Source organism: Desmodus rotundus, chromosome 4, assembly GCF_022682495.2.
Source record: "Desmodus rotundus isolate HL8 chromosome 4, HLdesRot8A.1, whole genome shotgun sequence".
Lineage (NCBI taxonomy): Eukaryota > Metazoa > Chordata > Mammalia > Chiroptera > Phyllostomidae > Desmodus > Desmodus rotundus.
This window is the reverse complement of record NC_071390.1, coordinates 20,657,455-20,674,433: the sequence shown is the minus strand read 5'-3', so window position 1 is coordinate 20,674,433 and position 16,979 is coordinate 20,657,455. Positions and strand designations below refer to the sequence as shown.

The following is a 16,979-nucleotide window of genomic DNA, read 5'->3' as shown; positions in this document are numbered from 1 at the left end:
TGTGAGGCTGGGAGGGAAGGTCAGACGGACACAGTCCTCCAGCACCCCAGCTCTGAGGCAGAAATGACCAGAATGCACTCATCTTCTTGGGGCCACCTTTACTGTGCTCACAGGCAGCTCCAAGAGGAGGTTAATGTGGTAGGGTGAGAAGGTAAGAGAAGGGGTAGAGAAGGGGTCAGGAGTTAGGGCGGCCCTGTGTGGGGGTGTAGGGCTCCTGCATCCCTCTGGGATCTGAGCCTAAAAGGCTCTAGCAGAGTCCGGCGAACACCTCAGTGGAAGCGATATTTTCTGGCCGGCTTCAGATTGATGTATGTGGACTTCATCTCCTTGGCCTCAGGGTTCCGCACATCTTTGAATCTCTCCCCCTTGGTGCTCACTACCTGGTTGTCGATGTATCGGATCAGCTTCTTGGGGGCCTGTCAGGCAATCAGTGAGTAGCAGAAGCCAGGAGACAGTCCTACCCATTCCACACCCCTAGCAGCCCCAACTCTCTCACCTCCCTGGGAGCCATGGGCCGGTGAATCTTCTGATCTTCTGCACTATCCACCATCATGTACCTGCCAAAAACTGCTCAGGTGAAGCTCCTGCCACCCTGGGAAAACCTTTTAAGGGCCCAGCCCAGCCCAGCCCATACTCACTTCTGTAGGATGAAGGACTTCAGCTCATCCTTTTGGGGGCCTTTGAGGCGCCTGGGCAGGTCCTGCAGAGGGGAAGCCTGGTCTAGACTCTAGGGCACCAGCAGGAGGAGCATATGGCGATAGGCCAGGGGCGGGGGCTTAACAGTGAGGGGGCCTGTAGCTGGGGCTGCATGGGTTAGGGGGGTTATCGGAGGATACCTGGTTGGGGCCATCCCAGGCTGGAGGCCCCTCCTCCTTCTCTTCTACCAGCATCTGTACAGCTTCTTCCAAGTCCCCCCGGGCTTTGGCCAGCACCCACTGGGCCTGCTCCACTGAACAGGTAGGGAACACCTCCATGAGTACATCCACACCAGGCAGCAGCTCCTCCTCAGCACTGGCTGCCTGTGGGCATAAATGTTGACAAAAGGCAGTACTTCCTCCTTTCCTGCCCCCCAGCTCCCTCACTGGTACCCTCCTCTACCAACCTCATCTTGGGTGTCCCCAGCAGCAGGAGAAGCCCTCGTCTCTTCTTGGAGCTCTTCAGGCTGCTGCAGGGGCTTTGGGGAGGTGGCCACCTGGCTGTGGACCTCAGAAGTCAGTGGTTGCAGGTTCTCTAATAGAGGCAGAGAGAGCACCAGGTTTGCCCAAGCTTTGGGGATGAGGGTTATGAGTCATCCAAGTGCCTGATCCCCAGACTCACCTTTGTTCCTGGCGCCACTCAGCTGCCCTGAGAGCTTCTGCATCATGTCCCCTATTGTACCCCTGAAGAGACAAGGAAGGTGGTAAGAGGACAACTCTGCCCAGCCTCCACAATCAGCTAGCCCCTGTCTTCTTGGCCCCGAGCAGGCCCCACCTTGGGATGTGGGTGAAACCAGGTACATAGGCCTCCATCATCTCAATGAAGGCCTCCATATCGAAGTTCTCCTCTGACGGGCCTGAGGGGCCCAAATCCTCCAGGACCCCAAGCACATAGGAGAAGATGACCTCATCCAAGCCGCTGCAGGAAGGGAATAGGACAAGCCATGGGTAAAACGTTGGAAACCTCTAGCACTCCCACCTCGCCTAAGGCTCCAGCCCTCAGTTTCGTGGGATCCATGAGTCAGACCTCAAGCATTGAGGCTAGAGAATATCCCATCCTCCTTTAGAGCTTTGGTTTTCCATCTGTCCAACAAGTGTAACAGGGATGGGATAAGAAGTAAGGCCATACCAGCAAATCATAATCAGCCCTCCCCACCTCAGGAATAGAGCTGAGTGTTCTCATCCCATCTTTCCATTGGCCACGGCCCAGAGTACTACCAGGCAGCTCCAACTCTGGCCCCAGCACAATCTTTCTAGGACAGCTGCTTCTACCTGAAGTCAGCTTCTGGGAGGTGTGTCTGGACAAAGGCAAGGAGGGCAGCACCGACAATCCTCTCCAGCTCCATGCTCTCTCCACTTCTGAAAAGACACAAGATGTAAGATTATCAGGCCCTCTCCTGCCTGCCCCTACCCACCAGGCCCATGGGCGGCCAGCCCCTCCCTCCTGCCCTGATGTGAAAACCATTTGTTGATGTTGCCTGTAGCTTCCACTTTCTAGCCCTCCCCTACTCTTAATGGAAGCCACAGCCCCCTCCCTGCCCACATTTCCACCTCCTCTAGCCTGAGGCTATATCAGGAGAAGGCCTCCAGAGTGGTGGCTCCCCTTGCCACTCCCCCACCCCTCTCCACCTCCCCACCCCACTCCCCAGCAGCATGCCCAGATCCTCTGGCAAGAAACCAAGGTCTTGGGGTCACATGCCTCCTGGCTCAGGAATCCTATCACTGAGAAGGCCACTTGGCCCCCAAGTCTAACCACAAGGGGCCCATTGTCCAGCCCCTCCCCAAGGAGCAGGCCTCAGGACCAAGACCAACCCTTCCCCCACGCAGAATGGGCCACCCACCTTCTGGCACAAAGGGACTTTTCTGGCTCCAGGGCCTGCATAGAAGGAGCAGTTTTCCACCGATTCTTTACCTCACCAATGCTTGCTCTTCTAGCAGCTTGGGACTAACTACAAAGGACTTTCCATCTTCCTTCCCAAGGCCAATGGAGCCGTACAAGATCTGGCCTTTGCCTTCCTCTCCAACCTCCTCGCTCCCTCCTCACTCACTCCAGTCCCACCCCACCAGCCTCCTTGCCGTTCCTCAACCTTGCCCAGCTTCTTCCTATCTCCTCCAGATATACGCATGGTTCGTTCCCTCACCTCTTCCAGGGCTCTGCTCAAATACTGCCTCTTCAGAGAGACCTCTCCTGACTGACTAACCAAAATAAGTATTCCTCACACTCCCTAATCTGTTACTCTGCTTTATTTTCTATACAGCATTTACTACAGCTTAATGTTATTTTGTGTTTATTTGCCTATTGTCTGTCCTTCCCCTTAGAAAGTAAGCTCCAAGAAGGAAGTGTGGAGGACTTTGTCTTATTCATTGGCATAACCCTAGTAGTACCTACAAAAATGCCTGCATTTAGTAGGTGCTCAATAAATACTCATTGACTTATGTCATTCCTGCCTACCTGTGCTTGACTCCACATCTGTATTTGGGAGTCAGGAACACGTAGATGGTAATGAATGGCTCCAGACCCACAGGTCCACATGTCAGCTGTCCATCCCACTCACAAGACTCAGAGGCATCTTAAATTCTACCTGGTCCAAACTCAATGTCCTCCCAGTCCGAGTACATTCCCTCTCCGAATGTACACCTCCTGTTTCACCAGCTGACAAAACCACTCACTCACTCAGTTGCCAAACCTGAAACTTGGGGATTACCCTTGATTTCACCCTCTCAACCCCACCTGCTGCACTCAATCAGTCACCAAGTCCTGACCATTCTATTCCCTCATTCCTCTCCATTCTATCCACTTCTCCCCAACTCCAGGCTGGCTTCTGCCTAACGTCTCTACCAAAATTTCTCAGGCTAAGGTCATGAGTTACTTTTTCAGGTTTTGCTCTAATTAGGTTGAACCATACGAGCCTGCCATTATTGCCCATTTTTGATTTACAAAATAAAAAGAAAGAAAAAGGCAATTTCTTATGGTTTCATCTAATAGTCGCCCTTTCAAGCAGCATCAACGTTGATTTCTGAGGCATCGCACTCTCCTGTTTCTTTTCCACCTCTCTGGTCGTTTCTTCCCAGAGTCCCCTCTCTGCTGCCTTGTAAATGTGGCAGCAAAGCTCAGGTTCCAATCTCCTCCCCCTCCCCCTCCTCACTCTGTTCTCCCTCTCTCCGGAAGGTTTCATCTGGGCCCACATCTCTATGTACCCACTCGTGTCACCAACTCCCAAGAGCCCAGGCCTCCAGTCCAGCCTTCCTCTTCTGCAGCACACCCAAGTCTTTCGCGCCTCCCAGGCTGTCCTCAGTAAGTGCGTGTCCACACACCCAGCTGTTCCTGTCACAAGTACGGGAATTATCTTGGACACCACCCTACTTCTCGCCTTCCCACATCCAATTGGTCACCGGGCCGGAGCACGCACGTATCTCAGCCCATCTACCTCTCTGCATCTCTACTCCCACTCTGCTTTGTTTTTTCTTAGCTGCGAGAGCTTCCTCACCTTACCCCCCTCCCCACCATTACATCTTCCCCCCAACAGCTTATTCTCCACAAACATCACAGTTGTGTGATTTTTACCAAAAAAAATTTTTTTTCCATCTTATAAGCTGCCAGTGACTTCCCATGTCCCTTCAGGTAAATCTAGATTCTTTTTGTGGCCTTTGATTCAGGGTTTTACCCCTGCCTACCTCTCTCTAGCCTCACCATAAACACCCGCCCTCAACCATCCTGTCCGCTCTGGCCTTCGTTCAATGTGCCAGCACTCAAGCTCTTTCGTGGCAAGGGCCTCTGCCTAGGCAACCTTCCACCTCCACCCCTTGACCTGTCTAATTCCTTCAGGTCTGTTTAAAATTCCTGTCCTGGAGGCCCACTGCCCCTGACCCTCTGGAACTCGTTTGGCCCCCTGCATATGACACGCTCGTTGCAGACTGCCTTCTCCTCACTTAGTGACACCTTTCACAACCATAATTAACTAACCCTCTGGGCAATGTTTGATATTTCATGAGGGCAGGGCCTACACACCTGGCTCATTCATCACTGTCCCTCATAATCTCGTCTGAAGTAGACACTCAATAAGCAGTCACTGCCCGCTTTGCAGTGAAGAAACTGAAGCTCAGTGGGTTGAATGACTTGCACGAAGTAACCTGGCCTGACTGTGGCAGTCATGATTTAATTCCAGGTCGCCTAATCGAGCGTATATTCTAGGGGCCACTCTGGGGATAGAAGGACATCAAGACTTTGAAGTGGGCTGAGACAGGCCTACCATCTATGATCAGTTTCTTGGTCCCCTGAGTGTAACACAGACTTGCTGTGACAGCTCAGAGTTGGCTGAGAAGCCCTAGTCTAGCAGGGGGACCGGCCTGCTAGTCTAGCTCCAGGCCTTAGCACGGGCCCTGGGGAGGCCCAGTACTGCTCAGACCAGGCAGACCAGACCCCTCCACGCAGCTCCACCATGAGGCCAGCCCCCTTCAGAGACCCACATCCATCCTGGGTTATCTCAAATCACGGCTGCTGTCAGTTGCTTGGCAACCTCTGCTGGGACAAAGGCCCAAGAATGCTGCATGAAAACCCAGTTTCTAAAGAAGCTGTCAGGGATGTGGCGGATGTCTCCAGGTTTCTAACCAAGGTCTGAGGACCAGGGGGTTGTTTTTGGGAAACTCCTCACTGTGCCCAAATAAAATGTCTTCCTCCCCTGAGCTTTTGCCCCAGCTTGTCTCCCAAGGAAGCACCCTCCTTCCTCCTATTCTTGACGTGTCCAGACTCTCCCCAGCCTTCAAGGCTTGCCAGTTCTTTGTTTAACACTTCTCCTTCTCCCTAGCCTTCTTAATTTTTTTCCTGTCCAGAGGCCTCCACAGTCCCTGAGTTGGGGAAGCTGCAGCGTGGGCAGCCAACCTTCTCTAGGGTAAGAACATAATTTCCATAAGAGTCTTCAAATTCCGTGCATAGCCCACAGAACACCATTACTTCCTGGCGGCTCCAAATTGAGACTCACGGGTTAATGGCAAAAATCACATGCGGTTGTGGATAATAAGTCGGCATTTACTGACTGCTTACAATGTGCCAGGGATTGTTCCATGCACTTTACATGTATTAACATACCTGATCCTCACAATAACCCTAAAATATAGGTACCAGTATTATCATATTATCCCATTTTACCGAAAAGGAAATGGGGAACTGATAGGTTAATTAACTTGTCCAAGGTCACAGAGTGAGTTATGGTAGATTTACACCCAGGCAATCTGGCTCCAGAATCCTCTCTGTTGACCACTACACTACACCAGCTCTCATGATGTAAATCCTCCCAGCCCTCTCGCCCACCGCACGCTCTTTGCTCACACCATTCTCCCCACTCATATCTTTCCCTCTGCTACTCATCCTGCAGGACTCATTTCCTCCCTGCAGCCCACACTGACTGCCCGCGTCCTCACTGCCCTCAGCAGGCCACAGAGCATCCTCAGGACCAGGCACAGGCCTGGACTCTACAGGCGCTCCATATAGACTCTCTGGACAAACTGAAGTGAGCCTGGGGGAAGGAGCACGTGCTGTTTTCCTGGGGTGGAGAACAGAAGGCGATGTGGGAGGAGGAGTCCTGGGGAAGAGTGTGGAAGCAGTCCTGTGGCACTCAGAGGGTCTAGGCTGGAGGTCTTCACTGTTTCTCCCGGCCCCTATGAAGCCTGGCTCCTGGAGCCCAAGTTCCGGACGCTGACTCCAGAGGACATCACTGTCCCCTCACCCCGAAGTCAGGTCTTAAAGGCGCCAAGGACACTGCCGGGTACAAGGGATTCCGACATCCAAAGTCAAGCGGGAGCACAAACGGGTGGAGCGTGCAGCGCAGGAAGTGGGATCGCAATGCTCGCCGACCCCTGAAGCAGGAGCTCCCCAAACAAGCTAGCGGGATCCCCGAACGGGTCCAGAATAGTGGGCCTGAGGGCGTGAGGATGCGGTTGCGGCCCTTGCAAGCGGGACACATGATCAGGGCGGCCTGAGCGAGCTGCGATGTGCCTTGACACAGGCCAAGGCGAGAATCAGAAACGGGGATCCGGGGGGGTAGCGTGGGGGAACACCAGGAAAGGCACCCTGCATCAACGCCCTCTGCCACTCTCCTAGCCTGGGCGGGGGGCTGCAGGGGAAATCACCTGCTCCGTCGGGCGCCGCCGGCGACCTGTCCCGCGAGGTGCAGCTCTCATCCCCGCCCAGCCCCACCAACGAGATCAAAGGCGAGGCCCAGAGCGGTTTGCTTCCAGGAGCGCCGCGGTAGCCATTTTTGAGAAGGGCAGGCGCCCATAAACGGGCGAGTCTTCGGCTCCCATTTTCATTGTCTCAGGGCTTCGGACCGGCTCCCTCGGCGGCCATTTTTACTGCGGGTGGGGAGGGGTTGGATGTGGAGGCCCCGCCAGGGGGTGGAGTCTCAGTGCCCGAGCGTCCGCGTCGTTCCTCGATCCCGGCCAGTGTCTTCCCATCCGCTGTATTTCTTGGACCCAAAGTCTCCACCCTCAGGTCCTATAGCTTTTTCCTACTCTCCTTGTCTGCCCGGTTCTTCCCCCGCTGTTGGTCCTGGTGGCCCCCTTCCCCCAGACCTGGTGCCTCTTCCCCTTCGTGTCCAGGGCAGGTTCAAGCCCCCTCACCCAAACAACTCTTAGATGCTGACTTCTCCACCATATCTCTTCCCTTTGTATTCCCTTAACAGGGATGTCTCCTCAAGATTAGGGTGGGTTAGGGTCTGGGTCTTGGGACAGGAGCCTGGTTTGAATTGGGTGGGGGCGGGGGTGGGAAGAAGGTGCTCTGGGTGCGGATTGAGCGGAGCCCAGATTCAGGATGGCCTGCAGACCTCGCTCGCCGCCCGGGCCTTCACCCCCATGGTGGCCGAGCTTCTCATTTAAGACAGGACATCTGAATCCCGGGCCCCAGCAAGGCCCCAGCTTCCTCTTTCTGTTCCTGCTGCCTCAGCTTCCTGGTGCTACCCGGTGGGGAAGCCCACAGCCATCTGCTCCCACAAACCCCCACAACAGGTCATGAGGGAGAGTTCCCTTCAAGGATGAGCTCACCCATCCCCAATCAGCAGTGATGAGCCCCTTTTCAGGGCCAGTCCCCTTGTAGGGTGCCGAGGACCCAGAGACTGTCCCTGCCCTCAGGAGTGACAGTCCAGAGTAGAAAGTCCCATCCACTCCTCTCCCCTAAGGACCTGAGGCAGTGCCAAAATATGGAGAAAAAGGGGATCACTGTTCCCTCTTCCAGCCTTGCTCCTCACTACAGCTCCCACTGCCCCCCAGGGCCCCTAACCTCAAAAAGAGCAAGATGTTGGCTGCTGGAGAGGAGGGGCTGACAAGGGAGGGAGGAAGGAGGGAGCGCAGTTGGCACTGCGTCTCCCATAAAAGCACTGCCGCTGCCAGCCTGGCGCTGCCCGGGTTAATGAGGGGTGTGGTAACAGCCTCTTTGAACTCCTGCCAGACAGGCCCCTGGGAAGGGGATGAGTGAGTAGCTCCCTTAGCCCCGGGCCTCTGCCAGCCCTGTAAAGACTGACCGTTTCTCCCCTTCCCCAATCCCCCATCTTCCCTGTTACGCAAAACCCTCCCACCAGCGCGCAGGCCCGATGATGACTTCTCTCCCTACCACCCCCACTGCAGGAACTTTCAGCTTTCCTCAGTAGAGCTGTCCCTAGTTCTGGCCCAAGACCCCTGCAGCCATCCTTGACACTGTGCCTTTCTCCCTCCCCCATCGCCTGTTTCTTGGTTGGCAGTTGGATAGATGAGACTAGATGTCATCATTGGAAAGAATTTCCTGAGTTTTGGGGGGAAGGATGATGGGAAAGGCCTCTGAGAGGGAGCCCCTTGATTTCCAGCTCAAATTCTGGAGAGTGCCAACTCTGTGCAGCAGGGGCCAGGTTCTGTGATCAGAGGACAAAGGGTGGGCTGAGGAAAGGAACAGCCACAGACGCAAGGACACACACAAACTGTACGGTGGGGGCTCCACGGAGCTCTTCCTGCTCAGCATTCCATAACTGGCTGGACCGTAAGACCCTCAGCTTTCAGTCTCCGCCTCCTCAAGATGGGAACAGACTCCACCTGTGCTTTGGGTGCTCCTTGAAGCCATGCAGGGTGAAAGGAGGTAGAGTGATGCTTTCTCTCTCCCCATTTTCTCAAAATGTATTTTGCAGCTGGTGTTAAGGGGCCTCGGTCCCCTTAGCTGATGGGAAAAGCTAGAAGCTTGCCTGCCTGAGAAATTAGGCATAAAGGGCAGATTTCCCAAACATTAAGAGCAGAGAAAGAACCCAGCTGGTAGGTCTCAAAAGTTGGGAGGGACTCAGAGAAGTGAGGAAGGAGAAGCTTAGGGGAGTGGGGTGGGGGCCAGGAGGGGTGTCCCCACTCTTGCTTGAGGTCAGGAAGGGCTCTCTGGGCAATGTGCCTGGCCCTCCCACACCTTCCTCCTTTCTCAGAGGAGCCAGGACAGAGCTGCGGCAGACGCTAGCTGGGGCGGAGTGGAGGCCCCACTTAGGGAGCTCCCTGAGAGCATCGCTGCAGACCCTGCCCCAGGAGCCAGAGCGGGGGTTCATGGGTAAGTGATGCCCCTTTCTCTCAACTCAAGCAGGATGAGGGGAGGGCAGCTCCTGAGCCTGCTGGCTTGCCTTTCCCTCTCCAGGGGTAGGCTGCAGCTCTGCTTTGTGAGTGGGAACGGTACCCAGCACTCCCTTTAACTCTTTAGAAAGTGAAAGTGTGTTTTAGAGAAATCATCCTCTACCACTTTTCTATCTTTGGAGTACTTCATATGGAGAGATTTTTCAGGGAGCTGGGACTCCCGGGCCCTTCCTTATCTTGGGGATCCCCTCTGGCTCAGGAAGCCCCTTAGTCTTTAGCAAGATGCCCTTCTCAGTGTACATGTTCTTGAAACCTCTTGCTTCTCCAGCTCCACATCTGGTCCCACTAGCAGCACATCTGGGTATGAGATGATGGGACTGACTCAGCAGTACCCACAGAATCTTGCCACAGCCTTTAGTTCCCCCTCTCATATCCTACACCAATTCCTTTCGAAATGTAAAGAACCATTGTCCCTTTCCCTAGCAATGGGGCCCTGTTTTCAGCTCCAAGCTAGACCCTCCCTGGGTTAGGAGGAATCTTGAGATCCCACGTTCCTTATCTGACCTATCCTGGGAATGGGGAAAACTTCCTGGAAGAGAGCATGGGCGGGGGGGGGGGGGGCAGCAGCAGGGCTGAGAGAACTTTGGCCACCTGGCTCTGAGAACTGAATTCCATAGGCCGTGAGCTCTAGCAAATGCCCTAGGAACTCAGTTCTGGTGCCCGGCTGTGCTGCACCACCAACACTCCGGCCACTGGGAAGCTGCTGGCTCAGGCTCACAGCATCTCAGCCAGGTGCTCCTCTTCAACTTGGGCTGCTCTTCTGCTCAAACTTGAATGTTCCCCCAAACTCCTTACCTTGCCATTAAAGTCTTTAAAAACATTTTTTTAAAATCCTCACCAGAGGACATTTATTTTTCGTTGCTTTTGAGGGAGAGAGAGGAAGGGAGAGAGAGAAACACTGACAGGAGAGAGAGAAACATCGATGCAAGAGAGAAGCATCAATTGATTGCATCCCATTCACGTCCAGACCAGGGATTGAAAGCGCCTGCATTCAGGCCAGGGGACAAACCTACAACCTAGGTATGTGCCCTGACCAGGGATCAAACCCACAACCTTCTGGTTACAGGACAATGCTCTAACCAACTGAGCCACACTGGCCAGCCATTAAAGTCTTTCATAGTATGGGCTCCACTTAGCTTTGAAGCCTAATCTTCTAACAAACCTGCTGCTTCCTGCTTCTGCTGCCATGCTTTTACTCATACTGGTCCTCAGTGCTTCTTGGGACACCTCCTTCCCATCACTATCTGTTGGAATCCTACACATCCTTTAAAGCCTCTGTCAGATGCCTCTTTCAAGAAACTTCTCTCAACTCCCCAGTGGTGCATATGATCTCCTGGAAGTCCCCCACGTGCCCCTCCGTCACAGCTTGATTCACGAGCAGGCCCTCAGTGTCTAGTCCAGTGTTCTGCATATAGTAGCTGTTTAATAAATGTTCCTTAAGTGTTGCCAAGTGTGTCTCATGTATGAAGAAGAGACAGTTTAGCCTAAAGGTTAAGACTACAGTCAGATTTCCCAGATGCATTCTCCGTGTGTGACCTTGGGTAAGTTGTTAATCTCTGTAGGCCTCATTTTCCTCAGCTATAAATGGGAATAATAATTATATCCACTTCAGGATTCTGTGAAGTTTAAGTTGAATGAATAGTTTCTAAATAGGGCTTCAGCACAGTACCAGCACATAGTAAGTGTGAGGTTGTTACAATTCTTATTCTACTGTCTTGAGCAGAATGTGAGCTGTCTAGTTGAGAGGTAGAATAGGGCTAAAAACTGGTCAGTCAAAATTCACTGAGTGAGGGGCTCCAGACCAGATGCCAGGGTTGGGTAATGCTGGGGCCAGGCCAGGAGGAGGAGGCCATCAGGATCTACTGGGATCTAGGACCCCTGGATTCCCACCTACTGTGTGACCTAGGGCGAGTCACTTCCTCTCTTTGGCCTTGGTTTCCCACCATAATGCATATTGAGGAGGTTGGACCAGGTGACCAGCAAGGTGCCTGTCAGCCCAGCTGTTCTGTGATTTCTAAGGGTCAAGTTCAAAGAAAAGATCGAAGAAGGAAGCAACCAGGCTTCCTGAAGTGTCCCTTACATCTACAGGAGCAGGAGCAGACACTGGGGTTTGGAAGCACAGGCCGCGCTGAGCTGAATTGAGTGGCGGCGCCCCCTTCAGAGGCCTGAAATTGGAGGGTAGGGATGAACCTACGTGCAGCCTGTGGACATTTCCAAAGCATAAGTGGGAGCCTCAGGAGAAATGTCTGTGAGCAGTGCAGATTCTCCAAGACAGGGCACTTTTCAAGGGCTTGGATCCAAAAGGATAGAGAGAGAAGGGGAGACAAAACACACTTTACTTGGTGTGAGACCCACAATTTACTTGAAACCTGCCTTGTTTCACAAAAGGATCTGAGGGGCCTACAAGCACTAAGACAATTCTCCAAGATTAAAATGAAATCTGTAACATAAGTAGGTAGTACATTTTAAATGTATATCCTTTTGACCTAGAGATTCAATTTACTTATTATTACATTTTTATTTTTAGTTAGAACTGATTTCAAACTTACAGAAAAGTTGCCAGAATAGTGCAAAGAACTCTTGCTTATCCTTCTACCAGGTTTACCAGCCGTCAACCTTTTGCTTATTTCTTTCTCTAATCTACAGTCCTTATTTCAGGTCTTGTTATTTGTCCCAGTAATTCCTTTATACAATTTTCGCTCTGGTCTGAGATCCCAAACAGGGTCATGCATTGCATTATTTCCATGTCTCTTTAGTCTCCTTTGACCTGAAACGGTCTCCCTGCCATCCTTTATCTTCTATGACATTTTCGAACAATAAAAACCAGTGGGGTTGTGTCTCAGTTTAGGTTTATCCGATGTTTCCCCAGGATTACGCATTACTGCTGAACTGAGGTGGTGTTTTCCGGTTTAACATATCAGAAATCACATGATGTTGATGTGTCTCTGGTAAAGAAGAAAATTCAAGACACTGTTGTTAAAGATGGTAAGAAAGGCTTCATTCAAGGAGTATTGCAACGGGGTCAGAGCGTCATTCACCCATTTTCCCTACTATGTTACTAGGTTACTATTTACTTTGTAATTAGTAAATACCTTGTTGGAACATACTTTGAAACTATTTAAGTGTCCTGTTTCCCATCAAACTTTCACCCATTAGTTTCAGTATCCATGAATGGTTCTCATCTGAATCAGTGACTGTGATGGTTGGGAATGGTGGTTTTCTAATTTCTTTTTTTACTTATTTTATTTGTTTATATTTAGAGAGGGGAGAAGGGAGGGAGAAAGAGGGAGAGAAACGTCAATGTGTGGCTGCCTCTCAAGCGCCCCCTACTGGGGACCTGGCCCATAACCCAGACATGTGCCCTGACTGGGAATGGAACAGATGACCCTTTAGTCACAGGCTGGCACTCAATACACTAAGTCACACCAGCCAGGGTAGTGATTTTCTAATTTAATTATTCCTTCTAGTGAAAGGAAGAGATTTCCTTTCATATTTATTTATTTAGATAATATTAGTATAGACTTATGTATCCTTATTTTATTCAGGTTATAATCTTTTCTTGTGATTATATGCTTTGATGCTTAAATTGTCCCAGATTTGGCTAGTGGAAGTTCTTTCAAACTGGCTCCTTTGTTTTTTGACATTTTTGAGTAGTCCTTTATTTTCTGGCACAAGTTGTTCCAGGCTCATCTTCTACCTTCCCTGCCACAGGCTTGGAAGGAGCCATTTTCCAAGGCTCCTTGTACTGGAGAATGGAATTTAGACCAGAGATCTGGGAGCTGGCTGTGCTTGTTGCTACTAGGGTGTCATTGTTCAATGATTCAATTTCTAATTGAGACTTTATATTCTACACTACAATTTAATGCTTGTGTTTGTGAACAAAGCTGCATATTCAAGGATACTTGTCTTATCACCCTCATTCCTTCCAAATACGACCATGCCACCACCTTACTTTGCCTATATTACTTCAGAAGCCTCCTAACTGGTCTCCCTATTTCCACAATGACCCCTCTACAGTCTCTTTTTCATACAACATGCAGAATGATTTTTTAAAAAGTCTGATCACTGTTTCTCCTGCTCATAACCCTCTGCCCCAACCCCCTCCCCCAAAATAAAGTCCAAAATTCTCAACATGGCTTCAAAGTGCCAAAGGATCTAGTTTCATCTCTAACTTCACTACCTACCACTTTTTCACTGCTCACAGGAAAGAACATCCTGTCAGAGAGCTGTTGCACCTGCGTTTCTCCCCCAGGTATTCAAATGGCTTGTAAAGATCTCTTTGTCTCCACTCGCGTCATTTATTTAGAGAAGCCTTCCTTAACTGTCGCACTGAAAACAGAAACCCATCACTTATCATTGACATTACATCATATGTTCACCCACTGGCTTGTTGCCAGCCTCTGTCTCTCTACATTGCACCTCTAAAGGGAAGCTCCATGGGAGCAAGGACTTGTTTGGTTTTCTCCTGCAGCCCCGGTGTCTCCAATACTGCCTGGCACATCGTGGGCTCTCAGATGCCTGTTGAGTGAATGAAGATAACTTTCACTCCTCGGGCTATGGCACCCACCACACCCTCTGTCTGACTCCTCCCTCATCCTTCTGTTTGCATGGCTAGCTTCTTCATATTCTGTAGATCTCAGCTTAAATGTCACCTCCTCAGAGAAGCCTTCCGTAATTATCTTATTCTAAGTCCCACTTCATTTTTTATTTCAGCCTCTGTTCCCCCTGTACTATTTATAACAACTTCCCTTTATCTATTTGCCTGTTGCCCCATGCCCATCTCTCCCCACTAAATGCAAGTTCCATAAGGGCAGACACTGTCTCATTCACTATTGTATCCCCAGGACCTAGAACAACTTGCTGGCAAATAATAAGCTCTCAAGAAACTTGGTAGCTGGACTTTCAAAGGCTAAAAGCTGGAAGGAATACAAATGTTATAGAATTTTGGGTGGCTATGAAAGAATAGATTGGACCTCAGTGATCATTTGGGGGTGAGGAATTAGAAAAGATTTTAATTTCCTGAATTCTATGTTTCTGTATTGCAACCTTTAAAAAAATCTTTTATATTTGAACACTTAGTACCTGCCGGGCATTGTGGTAAACATTTACATGCAAGATTTCATGGCATCTTCTTGAAAACCGTATGAGATGTTCTACTATCATCACCTCCATTTGCAATGAGGAAGTTAGTTCAGGGACATTAAGTAATTTGTCTAAGGTCACACAACACGCCCATCACACTACTGTGTTTTTATAATTTAAAAAAAAAAGGAAAGAAAAATAAGATGAAACTCGGGGTAGCAATTTAGGATCCAGGCTTTGTACAAAAGATGCTAAACAAATTTGGCCCTGAGCTCCCTAGAAACCAGGGCAAAGAGAAAATATGATGAGTTGTGAGATCCTTGGTGCTTCAGAGACAGAAGAAAACCACTGGCCAGGAGAAACACCTTTCCCAAGTGCTGAGGTTTGAGACACTTTTCTATGGAGCTCATGAACACAGCAGTGTTCAAGCAAGTGGTCTACAGCTTCGGGGACAGAGCTGCATACCCAGGTGGCTGTTGGCCGATTACAAATGAAAGTTCAGTAAAAGCAAGTCCACAGGGGGCCAAATTTATACAGCCTGAGGTAGTCTGGCTAGACCCATAGTTAAAATTAGATGTGTGGCCTAACTTCCAGCAAACTTCCACAATGTTACAAATTCAACTTGTTAAAGAGTATTAGCAAGAATCAGGAGACAAGAAGTGACATTCATCTTCAATTTCAGCCCTAGTAAATTTTCCAAGTAGGCTGGTTGGTTTTATGCTTCTTTTACAAAGAAACTGACTCATAGAGAGCCTTAGTTACATGACTACACTATGTAGGCGCCAGCTCCGTATCTGTCTTAGACATCCTTTCCCCAGCCACGCCTGCCATCTATGCTTCAACGAGAGCTTATGCCCTCAGAATCTCTGTGGGTGGTGGGTCGTAGGACCAAGGAGGTCCACTCTCATCCCTCCCAACTCCTTGCACCCAGTCAGGGAAGTAAGTCTCACATTGCACGGTTGAGGAAACACCCCACCCCCAAACATAAAAATGATTTCGCGGTATATATCTGACTTCGCTCATTTATTTACTTTTTATTACAAGCTGGGGATAGGTGGGCCCTCAGCTTAGGGAGTTCGGGAGGTTTGCTGCAGGGAGAAGAGAAAGGGAAAGTGGGGGCTTCTAAGTGGAAGAGGATGGGAAGAGGGAAGGAGAGGGTTTAGGGTCTAGGCCCTTCTTCCACCCCATACCGAGGCTTCCCAAGCCAAAGTAAAATAAAGGAGCAACAGGACACCCACCCAGAGATATCCTCGATCCCTTCTCCCACCCCCCCATCCCACAATAACACGAAAGAAATCAAGGAAGTTTAGGAGGCGGGCGGCGGGCAGTCTTGGTAAAAAAAAAAAAAAAAAAAAAAAAAAAAGACAGCTGACACGGGCACGCAGCCCCAACGCGACGCTGAGGTCTCCCTCCTCTCCGGGGTGGAGAGCAGCACGCGCTCCTCCTGTCGGCCGCTGGCCCTGGGGCGCCCTCAGCCCAGGCCTTTCCTCCTCTTCCGGCCGCCACGCTCCGCCGCTTCTCTCACCGGGGTGCGGTCGCCGCTGCTGCTGCTGGCGGGCGGGCGCGGCAGGCGCCTCCGCAGGCGGTACTGCGGCTCGCCGACGCGCGGCGCGGCCTGCAGCAAGAACTCCCCACCGCGGAACGTGACGCGCACGTCGGTGCGTGGGTACGTTCCGTACACGCGCCGCAGCTCCCGGCGCACGAAGTCCGGCAGCTCCAGGCGCGGGCCCAGCGCGCGCTCCACGCGGCCCCAGCGCAGCTCGGCCTGCAGGCTACCGCCCTCCGGCCAAAGCGCCCAGCTCTCGGCCGCCGCTGTCCCTGCCACCGCAGGCGCCTGGAGCGACGGCCCGGAGTAGCCGAGCGCTGGGAGGGGCGCACGCAGAGTCGCGGCGTAGGCCTGCGGGAAGGCCCACCAGGGTGGCATGGCCCCCAGTGTTGCGCCCGGGCCGTGGAAACAGTGGTATTCCCGGGGGGCCGTCCGTTCGCCGGCGCCCAGGGCTGGGGGCCAGCTGCAGAAGTTGTGGGCCTGCACGGGGGGCAGCAGCAGGGGGCCAGGCAGGTAAGTGTAGGTGAGGGGCTGCAGTGGAGGCCAGACACCTTCCCCCGACGCCAGGCAGCTGTATGAGTACATGGCCAGAGAAACTCAGGCTGCGGACGTTTTTACTGGGCCAAGTCCTCACCTGTAATGGGGTGTGTGTATGTGTGGATGCACTTGGTTTTTATTAACACCACCCGTCCCTGGGGCCTGCTAATCCGGAGCCCTGGTTCATAGCATGAGGCCGAGCTAGCTTCCTGGCTTTTGAGAGCCCTTCCTAAAGTGACCAGCTCCCCTCTGCCCCAGGGTTGAGCCTGAACACTAATCTGCCAGCACACAATAAGGACCCAATGCCTTTTCAAGCCCTCAGCCCCGAAATGCTCTTCCACTCACTCATCTCCTTAAGCCGGGGGTAGTTGGTCCTTGGCATTTGCGGGTGGGGGGGGGGCAAAGAGGTCCAGAGCGGGGCTCCTCTCCACCACTTTTTAGTTGAGCTGCTCACCATGCTCTGCCTCAGCCACACCTCCCCGTTTCCAGGCAAAGGA

At 51.8% G+C, this 16,979-nt stretch overlaps 2 protein-coding genes and 1 long non-coding RNA gene across 4 annotated transcripts; 1 reads left to right on the top strand and 2 right to left on the bottom strand.

Annotated features, from left to right (window-relative positions):
• Positions 1–81: 81 nt before the first annotated feature.
• On the bottom strand, positions 82–7,047 carry CUEDC2 (CUE domain containing 2). Of its 2 annotated transcripts, none has more exons than XM_053923397.2 (9): positions 6,822–7,047; positions 1,968–2,051; positions 1,471–1,614; positions 1,318–1,379; positions 1,103–1,230; positions 837–1,019; positions 639–700; positions 497–557; positions 82–416 (listed from the first exon to the last, which is right to left on the bottom strand). In XM_053923397.2, the coding sequence occupies exons 2-9, from the start codon at positions 2,039–2,041 to the stop codon at positions 270–272; spliced, it is 861 nt and encodes a 286-aa protein (XP_053779372.1). In that variant the 5' UTR covers positions 2,042–2,051; positions 6,822–7,047; the 3' UTR covers positions 82–269. The 2 variants fall into 2 exon arrangements, with proteins under 2 accessions (XP_053779372.1, XP_024411133.1); XM_024555365.4 differs by having other exon boundaries at positions 1,968–2,054; positions 6,822–7,046.
• Positions 7,048–7,341: 294 nt separating this feature from the next.
• Positions 7,342–12,358, top strand: LOC128780706 (uncharacterized). The gene is made up of 4 exons (XR_008426707.2): positions 7,342–8,790; positions 9,119–9,237; positions 10,187–10,337; positions 12,187–12,358. It is a non-coding gene; the product is annotated as an uncharacterized lncRNA (long non-coding RNA).
• Positions 12,359–15,363: 3,005 nt separating this feature from the next.
• C4H10orf95 (chromosome 4 C10orf95 homolog) lies at positions 15,364–16,975 on the bottom strand. Its single transcript, XM_053922226.1, has 2 exons — positions 16,828–16,975; positions 15,364–16,579 (listed from the first exon to the last, which is right to left on the bottom strand). Exon 2 carries the CDS (start codon positions 16,528–16,530, stop codon positions 15,871–15,873), a length of 660 nt encoding a protein of 219 aa, XP_053778201.1. The 5' UTR covers positions 16,531–16,579; positions 16,828–16,975; the 3' UTR covers positions 15,364–15,870.
• Positions 16,976–16,979: the final 4 nt, after the last annotated feature.